This window comes from Populus euphratica, unplaced genomic scaffold, assembly GCF_000495115.2.
Source record: "Populus euphratica unplaced genomic scaffold, PopEup_1.0 scaffold401.1, whole genome shotgun sequence".
Classification (NCBI taxonomy): Eukaryota; Viridiplantae; Streptophyta; class Magnoliopsida; order Malpighiales; family Salicaceae; genus Populus; species Populus euphratica.
This window is the reverse complement of record NW_011500085.1, coordinates 194,874-211,221: the sequence shown is the minus strand read 5'-3', so window position 1 is coordinate 211,221 and position 16,348 is coordinate 194,874. Positions and strand designations below refer to the sequence as shown.

Genomic DNA, 16,348 nt, shown 5'->3' with positions numbered 1-16,348 from the left:
AGAAAAGAATGTTATATATATATATATATATATATATATATATAATTTAACAACTTCGATAAATTGTGCTATAATTAAATAAATTGTGGAAAGGCAACAATTAGGCCAAGGTCATGCATGTAGTTATTCGAGTTGTGACATCCTTAGCCGACATTGCAATCTGAACGTCTCTTTCCATACCTGCTACAAACAATTTATTACTTACCATTATAGAGTCGATCGACATGTTCATAGATGTAATGTTATCACAGAGAAAAAAAAATAGATTATTTTTTGTTTAGAAAAACATTAAATTAATTTTTTAAGTATTTTTAGATGATTTTAATTAAAAGTAATCATTTTTAGTTTGGTTCGGTTTTTATAAAAAAATAACCAAATTAAATTTTAAAAAAATAAAATAAAAAATGATTCAAATAGACCTGTTTTGGTTTGGTTCAATTAGATTTTTTAGAAAAAAAACTAGTTCAAACTGGTTTGACTTAGTTTTTCTAATTTGATTTGGTTTTCTTGGATTGGCACATTTTTTTCAGTTTTGATTTAGTTCGGTTTATTTTTTTTATTTCAAATTTATAAAACCGAACCATACCAATTGGTTTTTTTTAAAATGTTAATAAGTTTAATAGTTTTTTTCAGGATTTGTTTTTTTAATTATTATTTTTTTAGTTTTCTCAACTTAATTATTTTCTAGTTTTTTTTGCTTGTTTTTATTTTAATATTAAAAATAAAAATATTAATTTGATATATTTTTAAATAATACCTATCAATCATTTGTTGTATGAGTAATTAGTAGTTGGCAAAGTACTAACTGCTTCTTAATTAGGCAGAATATATATATATTAGAAGTGATTCCCTTGCTTATGCCAAGAAGTCACGGGTGTTCGTTCCACTACTTCCTCTTAGGAGATCGAGTAGGCCTTTACTAATATTTAATAAGCTGAAGTGGGGTTTTGCGCAGTTATCTGTGAGGTCTTTCTCTCTCTCTCTCTCTCTATATATATATATAGGGTTTTGTCCTGATGAAATCCAGAACGGTTGAGCTTCGAGGACTTAAGAATGTCGACCCAATGATTGACGGATGTGGCATTGCTAATTCTGAAGATGCTGAACTGGTTGTCGTGTTCCAAAAACATCCCATACGACAACATTAAAAAATGGCTAGGGTTAAGTCTCCTCTGTTAAACTTGTAAGCATGACAAGGTCAAACAAAGTTAAAATGAAAAATGATTAGGAAAGAGACAAATTTAATTATTGTGTTTAGTTTATGGTTCAAGAGCATTTTTTTTATATTGTTTTACTGTGTTAAAATTAAATATAAATTTTAAAAAATAAAAAATATTATTTTAATATATTCTAAAATAAAAAAAATAAAAAACAATTGTTACTACATGTACAACTATGGTTCTAATATCGAAAAAGCTTTCAATAAAACTTTTTGGCTGAACGCTTCTCATAATCTTTTAGATAGTTATAATAAAATTTATCATTGTTATAAATCTGTTGTAACTCAAACTAGTTTGAAGCTCTCTTTTATACGAAAAAGAGTAAAATTTACTATAGCTTCAGCATATTTTCAGTCTCCATATTTGCACTCTAATATATTTTCGTGATTTATGCAGCAAGATACTAGGCAACCCTTCACAGCTTGGCACGGCATGCAATACTATTAGCTAGGGAACAGAAGCAAGGGCGTTTTCTAGACTGTCACCTCTTGCTCTTCGATTGGGTTCCATCCCCATTGGCAAGTGGTATATGTAAATCATATTAATAAATCAAACAAAGACTCCCATGATCAGTACCATGAGCCAATTTTCACAGGCTTATGTGACCAGTGACCTTTATTAACTGATGGTCTATAAGAACTGTGATGCTTAACTGACCTATGAGGATTGTGAATCAAGAAAACACTCTTCAACACTTTCATGAACACCACCAAGCCTGGTTTCCTTGCAGAAATGATGGAAGTGCCATTAGGTTTGGACAGTCTTAAGGCTTTAACGCAACCCATATGAACTGCTTCAGAATCCAACCTCGAACTACTATGGCTTCTTGTCAATGTTTCTTCAGTGTTGAAATCCTCCCATAACATGTCCATCTTCTCCTCCTTATCATTTAGACTACCATTTCTTCTCACCAACTCAGATGCAGCGGAGCCCAGCTCCTCTCTTCTTGAAAAGCTCTTCCCTTGTGTTAAGTGCTTGATCGGTTCCATTGGAAAATTATTTTTAAAGGCTTGTTCGTCTTGACCACTCTCTTCTCCTTCTGTGCTGCTTTCTTTTGATGTTTCTTCATGGCAAGGATCAGGAGAGGCCGCAGGAGATAAGCACCATAGAGGTGGGGAATCGATGCTGCATGAGACAGGGTCTGTGAAGATGGGGAAGGTGAAGTCTTCAGTGTCCATAGCTAGGCTGGTGACTTGGGTGGAATGGAAAATGGTATTGGAGGGTGGGAGTTGGGGATTGGGAGTTTGGTATAGGTGGGGTTTTTGGACAAATTGGTTCAACTGCTTCAACAAGTTAACGTTTCTGGATCAAGAGTCTAGGTTCCAGGGTCCCACTCAATATAAAGGATATTTTAGAGTGTGATATTAATTGTTTTTTAAACTATGTTATGTGTAAATCTAGGTTTAAGCTCCATTCGATCTCTGTTTGATGAGACCGGGTGAATTTATACACCTAGTTTAGAATTTTTTTCATGAATGAGAAAATTATATCATTGGCCAATCAAGATGGTTCATCAATGCGAGCCTGAGAGCCTCGTATATGATTATAATTAGAGGAAAAGCTGGTGTATATTTTTATTAGCCTTCATGTAGGCTAGTAGTACGCATAGCATAAATGTAACTGTCTGTCATGAATGCAACATTTGTCCTGCAAATCTTGTGTGTGGCAAGATGATGATGATGATGACGATGATAATGTGTGATACACATAAAATTGTCAAATAATAATTCATAGAATTAAATACAGAGTTGTGTGCCATGTAGCTGAAGAAAGAAAAATAAGAGAGAGAAGAAAGTGGGCTCGTTGGTGGTCAGGCAACTTGCGAGGTCAGGTCGCTAGCAACCCGCGAGGCTGGGTCACTGGGTCAGATGGCTGGCTGGCTGGCCATCCACGCTGGTCGCCCTGGCTTGGGCGACCAAGTTGGTCACCCAAAAGGGGCGACCTCATTGGTCCCCCAAGAATTTGTACTTTTAATTTTTTAACTTTGGCCCATCAACTATGTTGAAAGCATTAGTATAAATTTGTTTATCATTTTTCTAAACTATTCATAATCTTTACAAGTGGTATGAAGAAATCAAAGTTTTGATAAGCATAGATTGATAAAAATAGGATTCCAAGCGAAATCTCGCCAGGCAGCTCATGCCTAATAAACATTATGCTGAAATGATTTTTTATTTCTTTCAAGAGTTCTATACAGCTTTAAAGGGCCATCAGTATCTATTAATTTTATGTTGACAAGATTATAGTTGGGTGTTACTCAAGTGTTTTCCAAGGAATAGAAAATAAAAAGCAGCAGAAGCATGTCAAGGACATCTCATCTACCGCCGGCTTGGTAGCAGGAATTGGCATATTCAAAGCCCATTTGGCAACGCTCGTGGTGCTGACTCAGAGCTTTGAAAGAGATTGCATGGCACCATTCTCTGTTCGGTAAATTTGCATTTCAAATCTGTCACAGCTCCACTAAGCCAGCTAAATACTGTCTTACAGAGTTCACCTGACACAGCAAGCTATACAAAAATAAGAATCCTAGAAGTCTAAAATGAGCAAGTCCAAGTCCACTCTTTAGTGGTTGCATGATAGCAATTGAAAGTTAAATCATGGGTTAATCTAAAGCAACTTGGACAATAATTTATGCGAAACATAGAACTTTCTAATACAAACACTCTGTATCCTGCATATACTAAGCATAAACTTCAATTCTTTGTTGATATGCTCGTTACCCACACTTGAGGTCAACTTGAAGGTCACTATCTAGCATAAATCACATACAAAACAATGTAATGGAAAAGTCATTGCAAGGAACAAGAGGGGAAGAAGTAAACTGCATTTCTTCATAACTTGAAGCTAATATTCAATATGAAGAACAAAATGCTCAAAATTACAAACCCCCATGGAGGGGAAGAAGGAAAGGGGGGAGTTAAATGTCTATACATGGCGGCAGCTGAAAGAGACCCATCTCCTTTTTTTATCTGAGAAAGAAGTCTTGCCATCTTCGCCCATTTTTTACTCAAAGAAAATAATGAACCCGCCCAGTGTGTTGATAATACACAGGTCTGTGGCTGGAATTCCCTTTCTGCCCCAAATCAGCACCCAAGATCTTGAATGACAGTAACAAAAAGAATCAAAGAATACAACTATTTTGGTCCCAGAGTGTCTAATTGTCGTAGAGGGATTCCTTCGGGGTCAAGTCCTTCGTCTTCTTCTTCATGCTTTGGAAGGCGCAATGATAAAGACTGTGATGACCCTATAAATGAAGAACAGTTTATGTGAAGCTACAATCTTGAACTAGAGAAGATGATTGAACAATAGAGGAAATAATGGAAACCCACCTTCAACCATGTCCTTCGTTTCATGAAGAAGAAAAGTCCCAGAAAGGATCGTTACAAATCCACATATTTCAGTGACAATTTGAGATGCGTTCTTTCCATCCCAATCCTGAATTTCAAAAGGCATATAATCAGCATACAGGGCAACAAACATCATAAAAACCCTTAAAAGTTTAATACTTCAGTTACTAGAGCAATACTTATAGGGACTGAAGACTGCATGTAAGAACTAAAATCTTCAGAGAACATCTATCTAGTTTTATTTCACCACGAAATCTCTTTTCCATAGATTATTATTTTCTATCTAAAAGATCGAGAGAAGGAGAGTTCCTAAAAGAAAACAATGAAAAAAAGCACTCATAATTGAGTAACAACAGTTTTAAACTCCTTAGCTGGAGAGAATAACATAAAATCTTTAGAAAATAACCATCTAGTTTTCTTTCAGCTCTACATCTCTTTTCCATAAAAGAGAGAGGGTTTCAAAAAGAAAAGGAACAAAAAAGAAAAAAGAAACTCATAATTTATGTAAGAACAGTATTTTTTAAAAGTCCTCTGCTGGGATAGCATAAAAAATTTCATAATTATACTGCAGCCATTCACCATAAATCAACTCAAAATAGATGGAAAACAAATTGTTTTGTTTGTATTCTGAATACATCAGCACAACCTATTTGTAGCAATGTTTCGTTTTCATTTAAAAAAATGCTCCAGTTTCTACAGTTATCATCACTTAAAGTGGAGCTAACATGAAATCCAAGGATTAGTTCTCCTAAATTCCATCTATCACACAAACACATTCATGCATGCCTATAATTCAACACACGCCACTGGTTAAAAAGTACATTACCTTAAACATGATTACGCTAGCCAAAATTGTTAATGAAGTAAACATCACATAGTATATGGGAGATACGACAGCTGCATTGAATGTATCAAGAGCCTGCAATTCAAAGAGTAACAAATAAATTTATCTACCAAAAGCCATTCATAACCACAAGCCATTGCCCAGTCATCCTCCCACTGAAGCAAGTCCTATGCTGGAAAACTTGAAATATTCCCTCAGAAATTTACATCATCATCATAATAAAAGATCTAGTTTCTACATTAATTTTCACGCAATCAGCATTTCAAGGTAGCATATGTTTATTTTTAAAAATTATATGGGAGCTCCTACGAAATGCATTACCTTGTTTAAGTAATTGATTTGAGTGATTACACAGGCAAGTACAATCAAGGTAAAAGCCCATGTTTGGGGGTATAGTAACTGATTCATTCCCGAGAAAGTCAGCTTCAAAGCAATTCCAAGTGCTTTGACACTCATAACCTGTTATGAGCATTCAGAAAGCATAATTTTAACAATAGTGGATTTACACTAGTAAAGATGTGCCCACAGTGAATAATAAACGATAACTGACATACCGATAGTGAGCCCATGAGCGAACAAATTGAAATATAGACCATAACATGAGTCTGCCCATAATGGGGTATAACACGGATGATAATCACAACAGCAGCTGTTATGACAATAGCAGCATACAAGAGAAAAGCTGCAGTGGATATCACAGTTAATTACAGCATTATGAGACACTTGAGCCAAAAATATAAGACCATGATAATATTATGTATGTTTTTTGTATAGCATCAAGGACTTGGAAGCCATTTCGCTACTTTTTTTATTCCTTGGAGAAATATATACCTGGCTCTGTTGCAAGGTGCCACACTTCCTTCACGGACTCAATCTCACGTTCTTGAGGTGCATGCAAAACAATTGTCGTTGAACCCACAACACAAAGAGCACAACCAAGAATCCCAAAAGTGTGCAACTTTTCCTGTAAAATAGCATGTGCAAGAGCAGCACTGCAAGACAAATGGAAGTTGGCATCATAAAATAATCTAATATATGAAATACATAAGTAAATTTTCTCTTGCCTGATAATGATACTGAGTGCACCAAGAGGAGTGACTAGAATAGCTGGTGCAAATGCATAGGCTGCAAAATTAGCAATTTCCCCAGCAATCACTGCCACAACGACAATTATCCATCTTAGAATGCATACAATGTGATCTGCACTCAAACTTCCAATGCACTTCATAACGTTAAACCAACAGGAGTAACTTACATATAAAGAGAAAAGGTAAACATCATAAAACAAAAACATGGAGATCCAAACCATCTAAATGGACAAACAACAAAAGAAATAGTGCAAGACATGAAATGAAAGGTTAACACAACTCTTTGAAGGATCTGTGAAAGACTGCACTTTTGGCACATAAGGATAGTTTTTAGCTAATCAAAAGAACTTATTGCATTTATATAGACTATCTGTAAAAGCATATGGACTATTTATTTAAATTATCAAAATATATATAAACTATTTATTTTATACCACACAATGTATAGGCAATGGTATAAAAGTAATTTCCTTAATTGCAACAAATTAACAGCCATAGAAAATACGGGCACTTACTTGTTATCATGCCAATCCACCAGAGTGGTTCAAACAGGTAAGTATAACCCCCAGCACCTGCAAACAAAAGGTCCATAAAATTAAGATAGAGTAAAAGCATAAGACTCTATTATCATACATAAATCAAGCCATTAATGCAATCACAAAAAAAAATGTTAACAAATTAAGCAAATGCTGAGTATTAAACTCAATAATTCCACATGTCCTGCTCCAACTTCTATGTTCATCAAGCCATTAATGCAATCACATAAATTATAAATTGTTAAAAAGTTAGGTTTTAAATTTTATTTTTTCTTCTTCTATGATGATGAAACACACCATCACTTAATTAGAAATCATATTCCTAAAAAACACCACAATGACCGCAAATCATCCATGGACTAGGCAGTGGAAGCTGAATGGTATTCTTCAAGCCTAAATAAATAATTGTGAAGCTATTTTGTTAAGCCATATGACACCAAACCATTATCTGGAACCAAGATGGTCTACAAAGAAACAAATAAATCTTACACAAACTTCATACAAATTGGCGCAGAAAATGATTGGTGGTGTGATGTATGGTCCTGGAAACACTAAAAGATTGATCAAACATGATAAAGAAACTCTTGCATAAGTTATATGAAGTATTAGTTAAGATCTGTAAGTTTGTATAGCATTACTCTGTTTGGACGTAAATAGCATAAAAGAACCAGACCTATGGTTTACTATCATCAAGATAGTTCTGTAAAGAGCACTCAAATGTACTACTTTAAAACCTACAAAATATACAAACTGAAAATATCTAAACAATTCATAAAGTTGATCTATCAAAAGAAAGATATAGCTTCGGAGAGCTACTTTAACCTTCCAGATACTCTCACATTCCCTCAATCTTCTAGAAAAGAGCAGACTCCCAATGTCCTACAAATATCCAATAATTAGTATATCGTCACCCCTCAACACACTCAAAAAAAATATAGAACATCAATAAAACTGCTGCAAAGTCCAATCCCAATCTTTCACTACCCTTATAAAACATGGGGCCTAAGCACGGTTACCATGGCCCCTTCTTTCTAGCCCTCAATTGCTACCACCTTTTTTCTCGAAAAGAAGAAGAGTTGCTCATGCTTTTGCACACACCATGCACCACACAAGAATCCAGACACCTTCTCCAATATGTAAAGCAACAAAGTTAAAGGATATACATCTTTCTCTTGCAAAGCTATTCCACAACTTTATCCTATGAAATCCATCACTATCTTCCCACCTACAAATGCTACCCCTTCAGATATACTATTCTACACCTGAGATGATAAATGTAATGCATCGAATGTCTAAAGTCCTATGGGCCTCAACCAATTAATCCACTACCATAAATCCATCGAAGCTTTTTCAAAATCCCCAAAAAATTTCACCGGGATGAGGGATAAACTTTGGTTTTAGCAATAGTCAGATCAAAAAGTTGAAGAAAATGGACAAACCAAGATGTCTTTGCCAACTTAGTACACATGACGCATACAAGAGTAGCAAGCCAACATAGAATCCGAACAACATGCTGAAAAGAACTTGAAACTGAAACTTTGCAGTTCTAAAATCATACGAAGGTGTAATGAATAATTGCGCGGAACAAACCCTCCAAAATCCATCTCTCCCCTTATAGACATCAAAAGGAATAACAGCACCACACTCCAATTAACCCGGTGTCTTCACTTGCTGGAGCTTAATCTTCCAACTAAAAAGAATCTAAATGGCAATTTTCCAGGCATCAGCTAAGAAACCCCAAATAGTGAAACTAAATCCCATGCCAGCAACCTGGTGCCTGGCGGTGAACTATGATAAACTGATTAGCCATCATTTTTACTCGCGCAAACAACAACGTTTCAATTCAGTGATTCTAACAATACATGTAACCAAACAGAAACAAATTCCATTAAAATATCATCAAGAATTCTATCTAAAACTTGGAATGCAACAGTAGACAAAAATTTAACCCACTCTTAAGTTTGACCCGCAAATGAAATCCTCAAGCCACGTGAATTCAACCAATTCCTATCACTATGCTTATAATTCTTGCAATGAAGCACATAAAACGACTTCCACTCAAGACAAAATCCCATTCGAATAAATTCATAACGGACCACCAAAAATCAACCCATTTCACACTCAAACATAAATTAAAAAAGGGCAATCCAAACCAACAAATTAGCACCAATCCCAACACAAAATCACAATTAAAACAAAACCCACCAAAGCCAACAAATAAACATTGAAAACCCACAAAAATGCGACCCATTCCAAGGCCAAAAACAAAAACCCAGTTGAATAAACAATAAAAAGATTGAAACTTCACCTGCCCTAATACCAGAAGCACCAGCTTTCTTCAACCCTTTCCATGCAATTCAAAGAAGCCCTTGATCTGTCAAAAGAAAGCAACAGCTTTGGAAAGCCACTTTATCCTTCCAGATACTCTCACATTTCACATCAGCCTTCTTGAAAGAGTGGACTCCAATATCCTAAAACTATCCAATAAATAAGTATATCTTCACCCCTCCACCAGACTCAACAAATTTAGGAAATCAAGAAAACTGCTGCAAAGTCCAATTCCGATCTTTCAAAGTCCTTGTAAGACTTGGGGCCTATCTTTCGCTACCCTTATAAGCCTTGGGGCCTAACCACGGTTAACATTGGCCTTTCTATCTAACCCTAAATTGCCACCATCTTTTTTCTTTTTTTTCTTTCAGAAATGAAGAAAACAGTTGCTAATGCTTTTGTGCACACCATGCATCATACAAGTAAGAATACAAGCTATCCTCTCCAACATATAAAGCAACAAAGTTAAAGAGTACATGTCTTTCACTTCTGAAGCTATTCCACAGCTTTGTCCTATGAAATCCATAACTATATTACCAACCATTGCAAAAGAGAAATTATAGTCCATATTTGGATAACAGGTTCATCATCATCTCATGACAAATGTTTATCACATTAAAGATGTTTTCTTTTCTCTTTAACAGGAATTGGTTAGATAGTTGTGAGTCGAAGCAGAAGAGAACACAATTAAACATTAGAGAACAGGCGGAAGTGGGGTTGCGCATGAACACACATGCAGATGAAAAGTCCCAAGATACCAAAACAACATTGCTAAGTAAGAATGAAAGTACAAAGCAAAGAAGCATAAATTAGTAGCATGACATATTCAGTTGCTGTCCTTATAATCAAAGCTGCACCAGAATAATGCAAATCAATTTGATACGAAAGTCAACCATAAATTGAAAACCCCATCAAGAAATTAATGGGAATCCAAGTTAATTTCTCTAAATTCAACACATTTCCAGTGCCGACATGGAATGCTGATAAAATCTAACTAAAAACATATGTTGCACAATTTCTTCATAAAGTGTCATGGCTCATGCACTTAAAACTTCAACCATGAACAAACAGACCCATAAAAGAAAAAGAAACGCTGCCCAAATCAGTGTACTTCCAATCATGGAAATGATGAGGTTAAATGCAAATTCAAGTAGTTGAGAACCCCTTCGGATACACTATTCTTGACCTGGATGAATACTGCATCAAATATCTGAAAGTCCGATGGACTTCAACATATCAATCCAATACCATAAATCCATCAAAGCCATTCAAAGTCCCCAAAATACCACCAAGATGAGAGAAAAACTTAGGTTATGGCAATAGTCAGATCAAAAAGTTTATAAAACACACAAACCCAGATGCCTTCACCAACTTAGTACATATGATGCATTCAAGAGTCGCATGTGTATAGAATCTGAAAAAAATCCTGAAACAAACTCAAAAAAGAAACTTTGAAATTCTCAAATCATACGAGGGAGTAAATGAATGATCACTTGGAACAACCCCTCCAAATGTCCATCTCTCCCCAAGTAGACCTCATTAAATACAATGGAATCAAACTAAACAGGTTCTAAAGGCAATGTTCCTGGAGACAGCAAAGAAACCCCAAATAGTGAAAAGAATTAGTGAGCCCGGGTCCGATGCTAGCAGCAAGGTGGTGAACTATGACCAACTGATTAGCCATGTTTTTTAATCGTGCATCCACAACACCATTAAATTCTATTGATTCTAGCAATATACGTAACAAAACATAAACAAGCCTCCATCGAACATCATCAAGAATCCTATCTACAAAAATAACAAAAACTTAACCCACCTTGAAGTTTAAACCCCACCCCACCCCAACCCCCCAAAAAACAAAAAACAAAAAAACCCTCAAGCCACCTGAATTCAATCAATTCCACAATGCTTATAATACCTGCAATGAAGCATACAAAACAACGTCTACTCAAGACAAAATCCCCGTTTGGAAAAATACAAAACCATTCCACCGAAGACCAACCCATTTCATACCCTAAAACAAAATGAAAAAGAGCAACCCAACCCAACCCAAACCAAAAACTAACGCCAATTCCAACACAAAATCACAATTAAACAAAACCCACCAAAGCGAACAAATAACCAGTGAAACCGCAAAAAAATGCAATCCATTTCAAGGGCAAAAAAAAAAAAAACCCAACTAAAATAACAGCAAAAGATGAAACTTTACCTGCCCTCAGACCAGAAGCACCAGCTTTCTTCAACCCTTTTTTCTTAACAATAAAACTGGCTCCTATAAATAAACTCGAAGACAATGCCAACAACAATCCCTTTATGTTATCTGTTGACATTCCTATTTCTGTTTCCGCCATTACTTTACAATCCCTTCACCACCAACACCGGAACGACGACGACGACAACAATGTCTCACCTCAAAACTCACAGTTTCCATTCCACATCATTCATCAAGTCGTATTCTTTATATTAATCTTATCCAAATCGGATTGTATAACGCAAATGTGTATGAAGAATGAGAGAGAAAGGAACACCAAAGAGTATTGGGATTTGTGAGTTTAACGTAGTTAAGATGTTTTTTTATTTGTTTGTAAGATTTAGATCGATCTGATCGGTACAGTTCTTGTTGAACAAGAGACGAAAGCCGAACTTAGTTTTCTTTTATCCCTTTCTTTACTTTTGTTTTCAGCTTCTATCGACCACCCGTGCACGCTTCCTTTAGCGAGACTGAGAGATGGGTAGTAGCCCAGGAGCAACTTCTGGACCACGGAGATCTTTTTCAGGCCTCTAATTTTGTCTTGCTCTCTGGCTCGGGAGACGAGTGCAGCCCCTTAGTTCATTCAATGGGAGAGGGAAAGCAGAATTCACCAATTACAAGAGAACGTGTAAACACTCAAAAAGAGGAAGATTTTAGGGAAGAATCGATCGAAATGAATCTCAGTGGTCGTCAAAAGAGTGGCTTCGATATTTCTTTCAGATTTTTTTTTGTTGCCGTTTCGGTTCTTTTATTTTTATTTTTGCACATCAACATATCATATTATTTAAAAATATTTAAAAACAATATTAATTTAATTATTTAAAAGAACCATTTAAAAATATTTTAAAAACAAATTGTAATGAAAATCCTCGTGCTGGTTTTACTGAGAATGGTTGTTTTTAAAATAATTTTTTATTAAAAATATATTTATAATATTTTTTATTTTTTAAAAATTATTTTTAATATCAGTAAATTAAAATAATTAAAAATATATAAATTTTATTAAAAATAAAAATAAAAAAATTTAAATTTTTAAAAATATAGATTAAAACTCGTTACCAAACCCCTCTCCTTAAAAATGTTGATCCGTTAACAATTTATATTTTTTAAAATATAGATTAAAACTCGTTACCAAACTCCTCTCCTTAAAAATGTTGATCCGTTAACATATATAGAGAGCATTGATCCATCAATAATGACAGTACTCCATGCCATTTAGTGCTTGCTTTTCCTAATTTGCTTTCTAATTATTTTCTATCAAATAAAAATCAAAATGTTCAAAACGACATCGTCGTTTATAGTGTTTAAGCAAATGATTAAAAAAAATTTTATTTTTCAATGAAGATGAATGTGTATTTGTTTTTGCGTGGAATCCTTATTTTTTAAAAAAAACTGATTTTTATTTTTTTTAGATTATTCTTTATATGTTTTTTATTATTTTTGCGTGCGAAACAGTTTTAATGGACTATTATAAAAAATAAATTTAAAAAATAAAATATACTATTTTAATATATTTGAAAATGAAAATAAGAATTATTTTAATATATTTTTGAAAGTGAAAATAAGAATTATTTTAATATATTTTAAAACTACATTGTACAAACACTGATAAGCAAACTGCAAACTTCTGTTACACAGGAAAACAAAACACAGCAGATCCCCTCCCGTTTTCTTGTCATCTCCCGACAGAAATTGTTCGAGTTCAGTTTCTTTTTGGCTTACCTAGCAAAAGCAAGAAGAAAAAAAGAAAAAAGATAAGGAAGGAGGCTCCCGCTCCAAGTATAAAACTCACACCAATTACTCTTCCTTTCTTTCTTGCCAATTTCTCGGTAGTGTCAACTAGGCCAACATTTCCAGTTACTTTTATCGAAACCCGTGGTGGAAATACTGGTATGACTCCAGATAGCTGATTGTTGGAAAGTATCAACTCTGTCAAAGTAGCCATTTGAGTAAAAAGAACAGGAATCTCGCCCGAGAACTTGTTGTTTGAGAGGTCCAAGACTTTCAAACCCATCAGCTGGGAAAGATCGCTTGGAATAGGTCCTTCAAAGAGGTTGCTGCTGAGATTTAAGACAGTCTGCAACCTCATTGGCATCATTGGAATCGTCCCACTCAGTTGATTTTGTCCAAGTTGTAGTTCAACCAGAGAAGGCATTCTACCAGGGATTGAACCGCTGAGTTTGTTACCTTGCAAATTCAAATAATCCAGGTTGCCCAAGCCTGTAATTGAAGAAGGTATGGAACCGGTAAGCAAATTCCAGCTGATATTCAGGGTTGATAACCTAGGGGGAATTTGCTTTGGGATCTCACCACTCAATTTGTTTAATTGGAGTTTCATGACTTCAAGTGAATGAAGACCAGCCAATTCTGCTGGTATTGCACCAATCAGGTTATTCTGTGCCAAGTTCAACACCACTAAGCTTTCACAAGAACTCAATTGGGGAGGTATCACACCAGTCAAACTATTGTTTTCCAGCTCCAAATGAGTTAGATTTGTTAGTGCTTCAAATGAAACAGGGATTGAGCCATTCATTCTATTGCTTCCCAATTTTAGAATAACCAAGTTTCGAGATACATTTGCTGGGATTGAACCCTCCAACATGTTATAAGACAAATCCAAAGTCTGCACATTCGGCTGTGACAGAAAGTCCGGTGGTATCAGCCCAGCTAACCTGTTATAACTAAGATCTAAATACGTCAGAAACCTTGTAAGTCCACAAGGAACTCCACCATAGAAATTGTTTTCATTTGCTGCGAAGTGCTGCAGGGTTTGAATATTTGAAAGGCTTGTTGGGATCTCCCCACTTAACTTATTGGAAGACAGAACCAAAACTTCCAAGAAGGTTAGGTTTCCAAGTACATCAGGAATAGACCCCGAAAGCTGATTGGCACTCAGATCAATCCTGTGCAAATTCTGGTAACTCACTATTTCCGACGGGATGGAGCCCTGGAAAGAATTCACTGAAAGCTGAAGCTCTTCCAACATCATGGATTTCCCAAGGTTTATGGGAACATGCCCATTAAACTTATTGGAACTAAGATTCAAGCTTTTGAGTGAACGAAACCCATCTAACTGTAAACTAATATTACCACTCATAGAGTTAAATGACAAATCCAAGGTTTCTAATCCTTCAAAACCATGAAAAGTAGGCAAAGGACCAACTAGCGAGTTATGACTAAAACTCAAAGTCTGCAACTCAGAAATCTGTCCACAAACATTGATGAACTCATCTGGGATTGAGCTCAATCGGTTGTTCGAGAAATCAAGCCACTGCAGAGACTCGATCTTGCAAATAACAGATATAAAATCAGAAGAGGAGAGACCAAAGCCGGATAGGAAAAGATGGGTTACCCGTGTGTTGTCAGGACTGCATCTAACTCCAATCCACGAACATGGGTTTGGCTCCTTAGTAGCATCCCATGGTGAAGCAGTGTTGTTAAGGAGCTTAGAGAGAGTGATCAAGGTGATATCTTGGTCTTTGGACAGTTGACAAAACACAACGGAACATGAAAGCAAGAAGCAAGATAAATGCAACAAGCGAGTGATATGTGCATGCCAGCTCATTTTTGAAGTGATGGGGAATGTTATGTTGCTTCACTTCCAAACCTACAAAGCAATTTGCAGAAACAAGTGTTTGATATGTGAATGTTGTTGATTTTAAAGTGATAAACTTTCTTGTCGTGTGAACTGGATGATTTCACCGTATTATGTTGCGGATTGGGATAGTTTTTTTTATATTAAAAAAAATACAATGTGATTATGACTTTCTTTTTTTTCAATACCCAAAAATATAATGTGATTATGGCTAGTTTGTTTGCTGGAAAATTTTTAAAAAAATAAATAAATTTTTGAAAAAGTGAATTTCGAGAAAAGTGAATTCCAGAAAAGTAAATTTCAAGAAAAATAAATTCCGGTCTAATATCAATAACACCTAAATATTTTTTTAGCTTAGTAGTGTAGTAAGCCTCAGTCTACACTTGAATTTTGCAATATGATAAGTTCAAAGTATTTAGACTTAACATTTCATAAAGTCCAAAATAACACGGATTTTATAAATATATCAAATTTAAAATATTTAAACTTTATAGTTAGTTAAGTCCAAGATAATGATTATTTTTCTTGAGCTTGTCTAAATGAATAATCATCGTCATTTAGGTCTAATATTGAGAAATAACTCAACTTGCATAGATTTAGCTAAGTTTAATATCTTAAACTTTAATCTCCCTATATCTTTTTAGATGTATATAATCCTTCAAGAACCTATCATATTCTCATCAAATATTAATATAGATATTTTCCTCTCATTAAATGTTGTTAGAGTAACATTAGATTTTAGACTCTTCTATTCATAAAAGAATAAGACTCATGAGTTATAAATATATTATAAGATTTTTAGAATAAAGTTCACAATTTTCATTCTCTATTGCATATATATTATCAGAGTATCTCTATATAGAATATTCATGTATTTTTTTTTCTAAAAAGATATTTATTTAAACATTAAAGAGTCTACATCTCCACCAAAAAAAAAATCTTTTGCAAGTATTAGTCAGGAGCAACTTTAGCCTACTAAAAATCAAGTATAAGATATCAACTATATTGACTAGAAAGAATGAAGAAAATTGCTATAACTAATTGATTAACTAATTGTCAAATCCAAAAATCATATTCCCAAATTAATTGGATTTTTAGGACATCATCACATATACTAACTTTTAGCTAGAAAGCTAGAA

At 34.7% G+C, this 16,348-nt stretch overlaps 3 protein-coding genes across 5 annotated transcripts in view; all 3 read right to left on the bottom strand.

The window, feature by feature from the left end:
* LOC105108945 (probable magnesium transporter NIPA3) overlaps positions 1–12,338 on the bottom strand; it is a 23,294-nt gene extending 10,956 nt beyond the window's left edge. Inside the window, exon 1 of the mRNA XM_011003461.1 lies at positions 12,294–12,338. The gene's annotated coding sequence lies outside the window, so the exon portion shown is untranslated. The remainder of the gene's footprint in view (positions 1–12,293) is intronic.
* LOC105108946 (probable magnesium transporter NIPA3) lies at positions 3,830–12,321 on the bottom strand. 3 transcript variants are annotated; one of them, XM_011003466.1, is made up of 10 exons: positions 11,594–12,321; positions 9,344–9,364; positions 7,015–7,071; positions 6,476–6,566; positions 6,243–6,403; positions 5,966–6,093; positions 5,733–5,870; positions 5,394–5,486; positions 4,550–4,655; positions 3,830–4,464 (listed from the first exon to the last, which is right to left on the bottom strand). In XM_011003466.1, the coding sequence occupies exons 1-10, from the start codon at positions 11,712–11,714 to the stop codon at positions 4,355–4,357; spliced, it is 1,026 nt and encodes a 341-aa protein (XP_011001768.1). In that variant the 5' UTR covers positions 11,715–12,321; the 3' UTR covers positions 3,830–4,354. The 3 variants fall into 3 exon arrangements, with proteins under 3 accessions (XP_011001768.1, XP_011001767.1, XP_011001769.1); XM_011003465.1 differs by lacking the exon at positions 9,344–9,364 and having other exon boundaries at positions 11,573–12,321; XM_011003467.1 differs by lacking the exons at positions 9,344–9,364; positions 11,594–12,321 and adding an exon at positions 7,858–8,549.
* An 834-nt stretch (positions 12,339–13,172) lies between the features above and the next one.
* Positions 13,173–15,271, bottom strand: LOC105108943 (LRR receptor-like serine/threonine-protein kinase GSO1). The gene has a single exon (XM_011003460.1). The coding sequence runs from the start codon at positions 15,177–15,179 to the stop codon at positions 13,317–13,319; it is 1,863 nt and encodes a 620-aa protein (XP_011001762.1). The 5' UTR covers positions 15,180–15,271; the 3' UTR covers positions 13,173–13,316.
* Between the last annotated feature and the right edge of the window lie 1,077 nt (positions 15,272–16,348).

Coding starts and splice junctions, on each gene's coding strand:
- LOC105108943 (XM_011003460.1), bottom strand. CDS start 15,179: ATGAGCTGGCATGCACATATCACTCGCTTGTTGCATTTATCTTGCTTC.
- LOC105108946 (XM_011003465.1), bottom strand. CDS start 11,714: ATGGCGGAAACAGAAATAGGAATGTCAACAGATAACATAAAGGGATTG. Junction 6,567..7,014: donor GTGGATTGGCATGATAACAA/GTAAGTGCCCGT, acceptor TCGTTGTGGCAG/TGATTGCTGGGGAAATTGCT. Junction 6,404..6,475: donor GCACTCAGTATCATTATCAG/GCAAGAGAAAAT, acceptor TTTGTCTTGCAG/TGCTGCTCTTGCACATGCTA.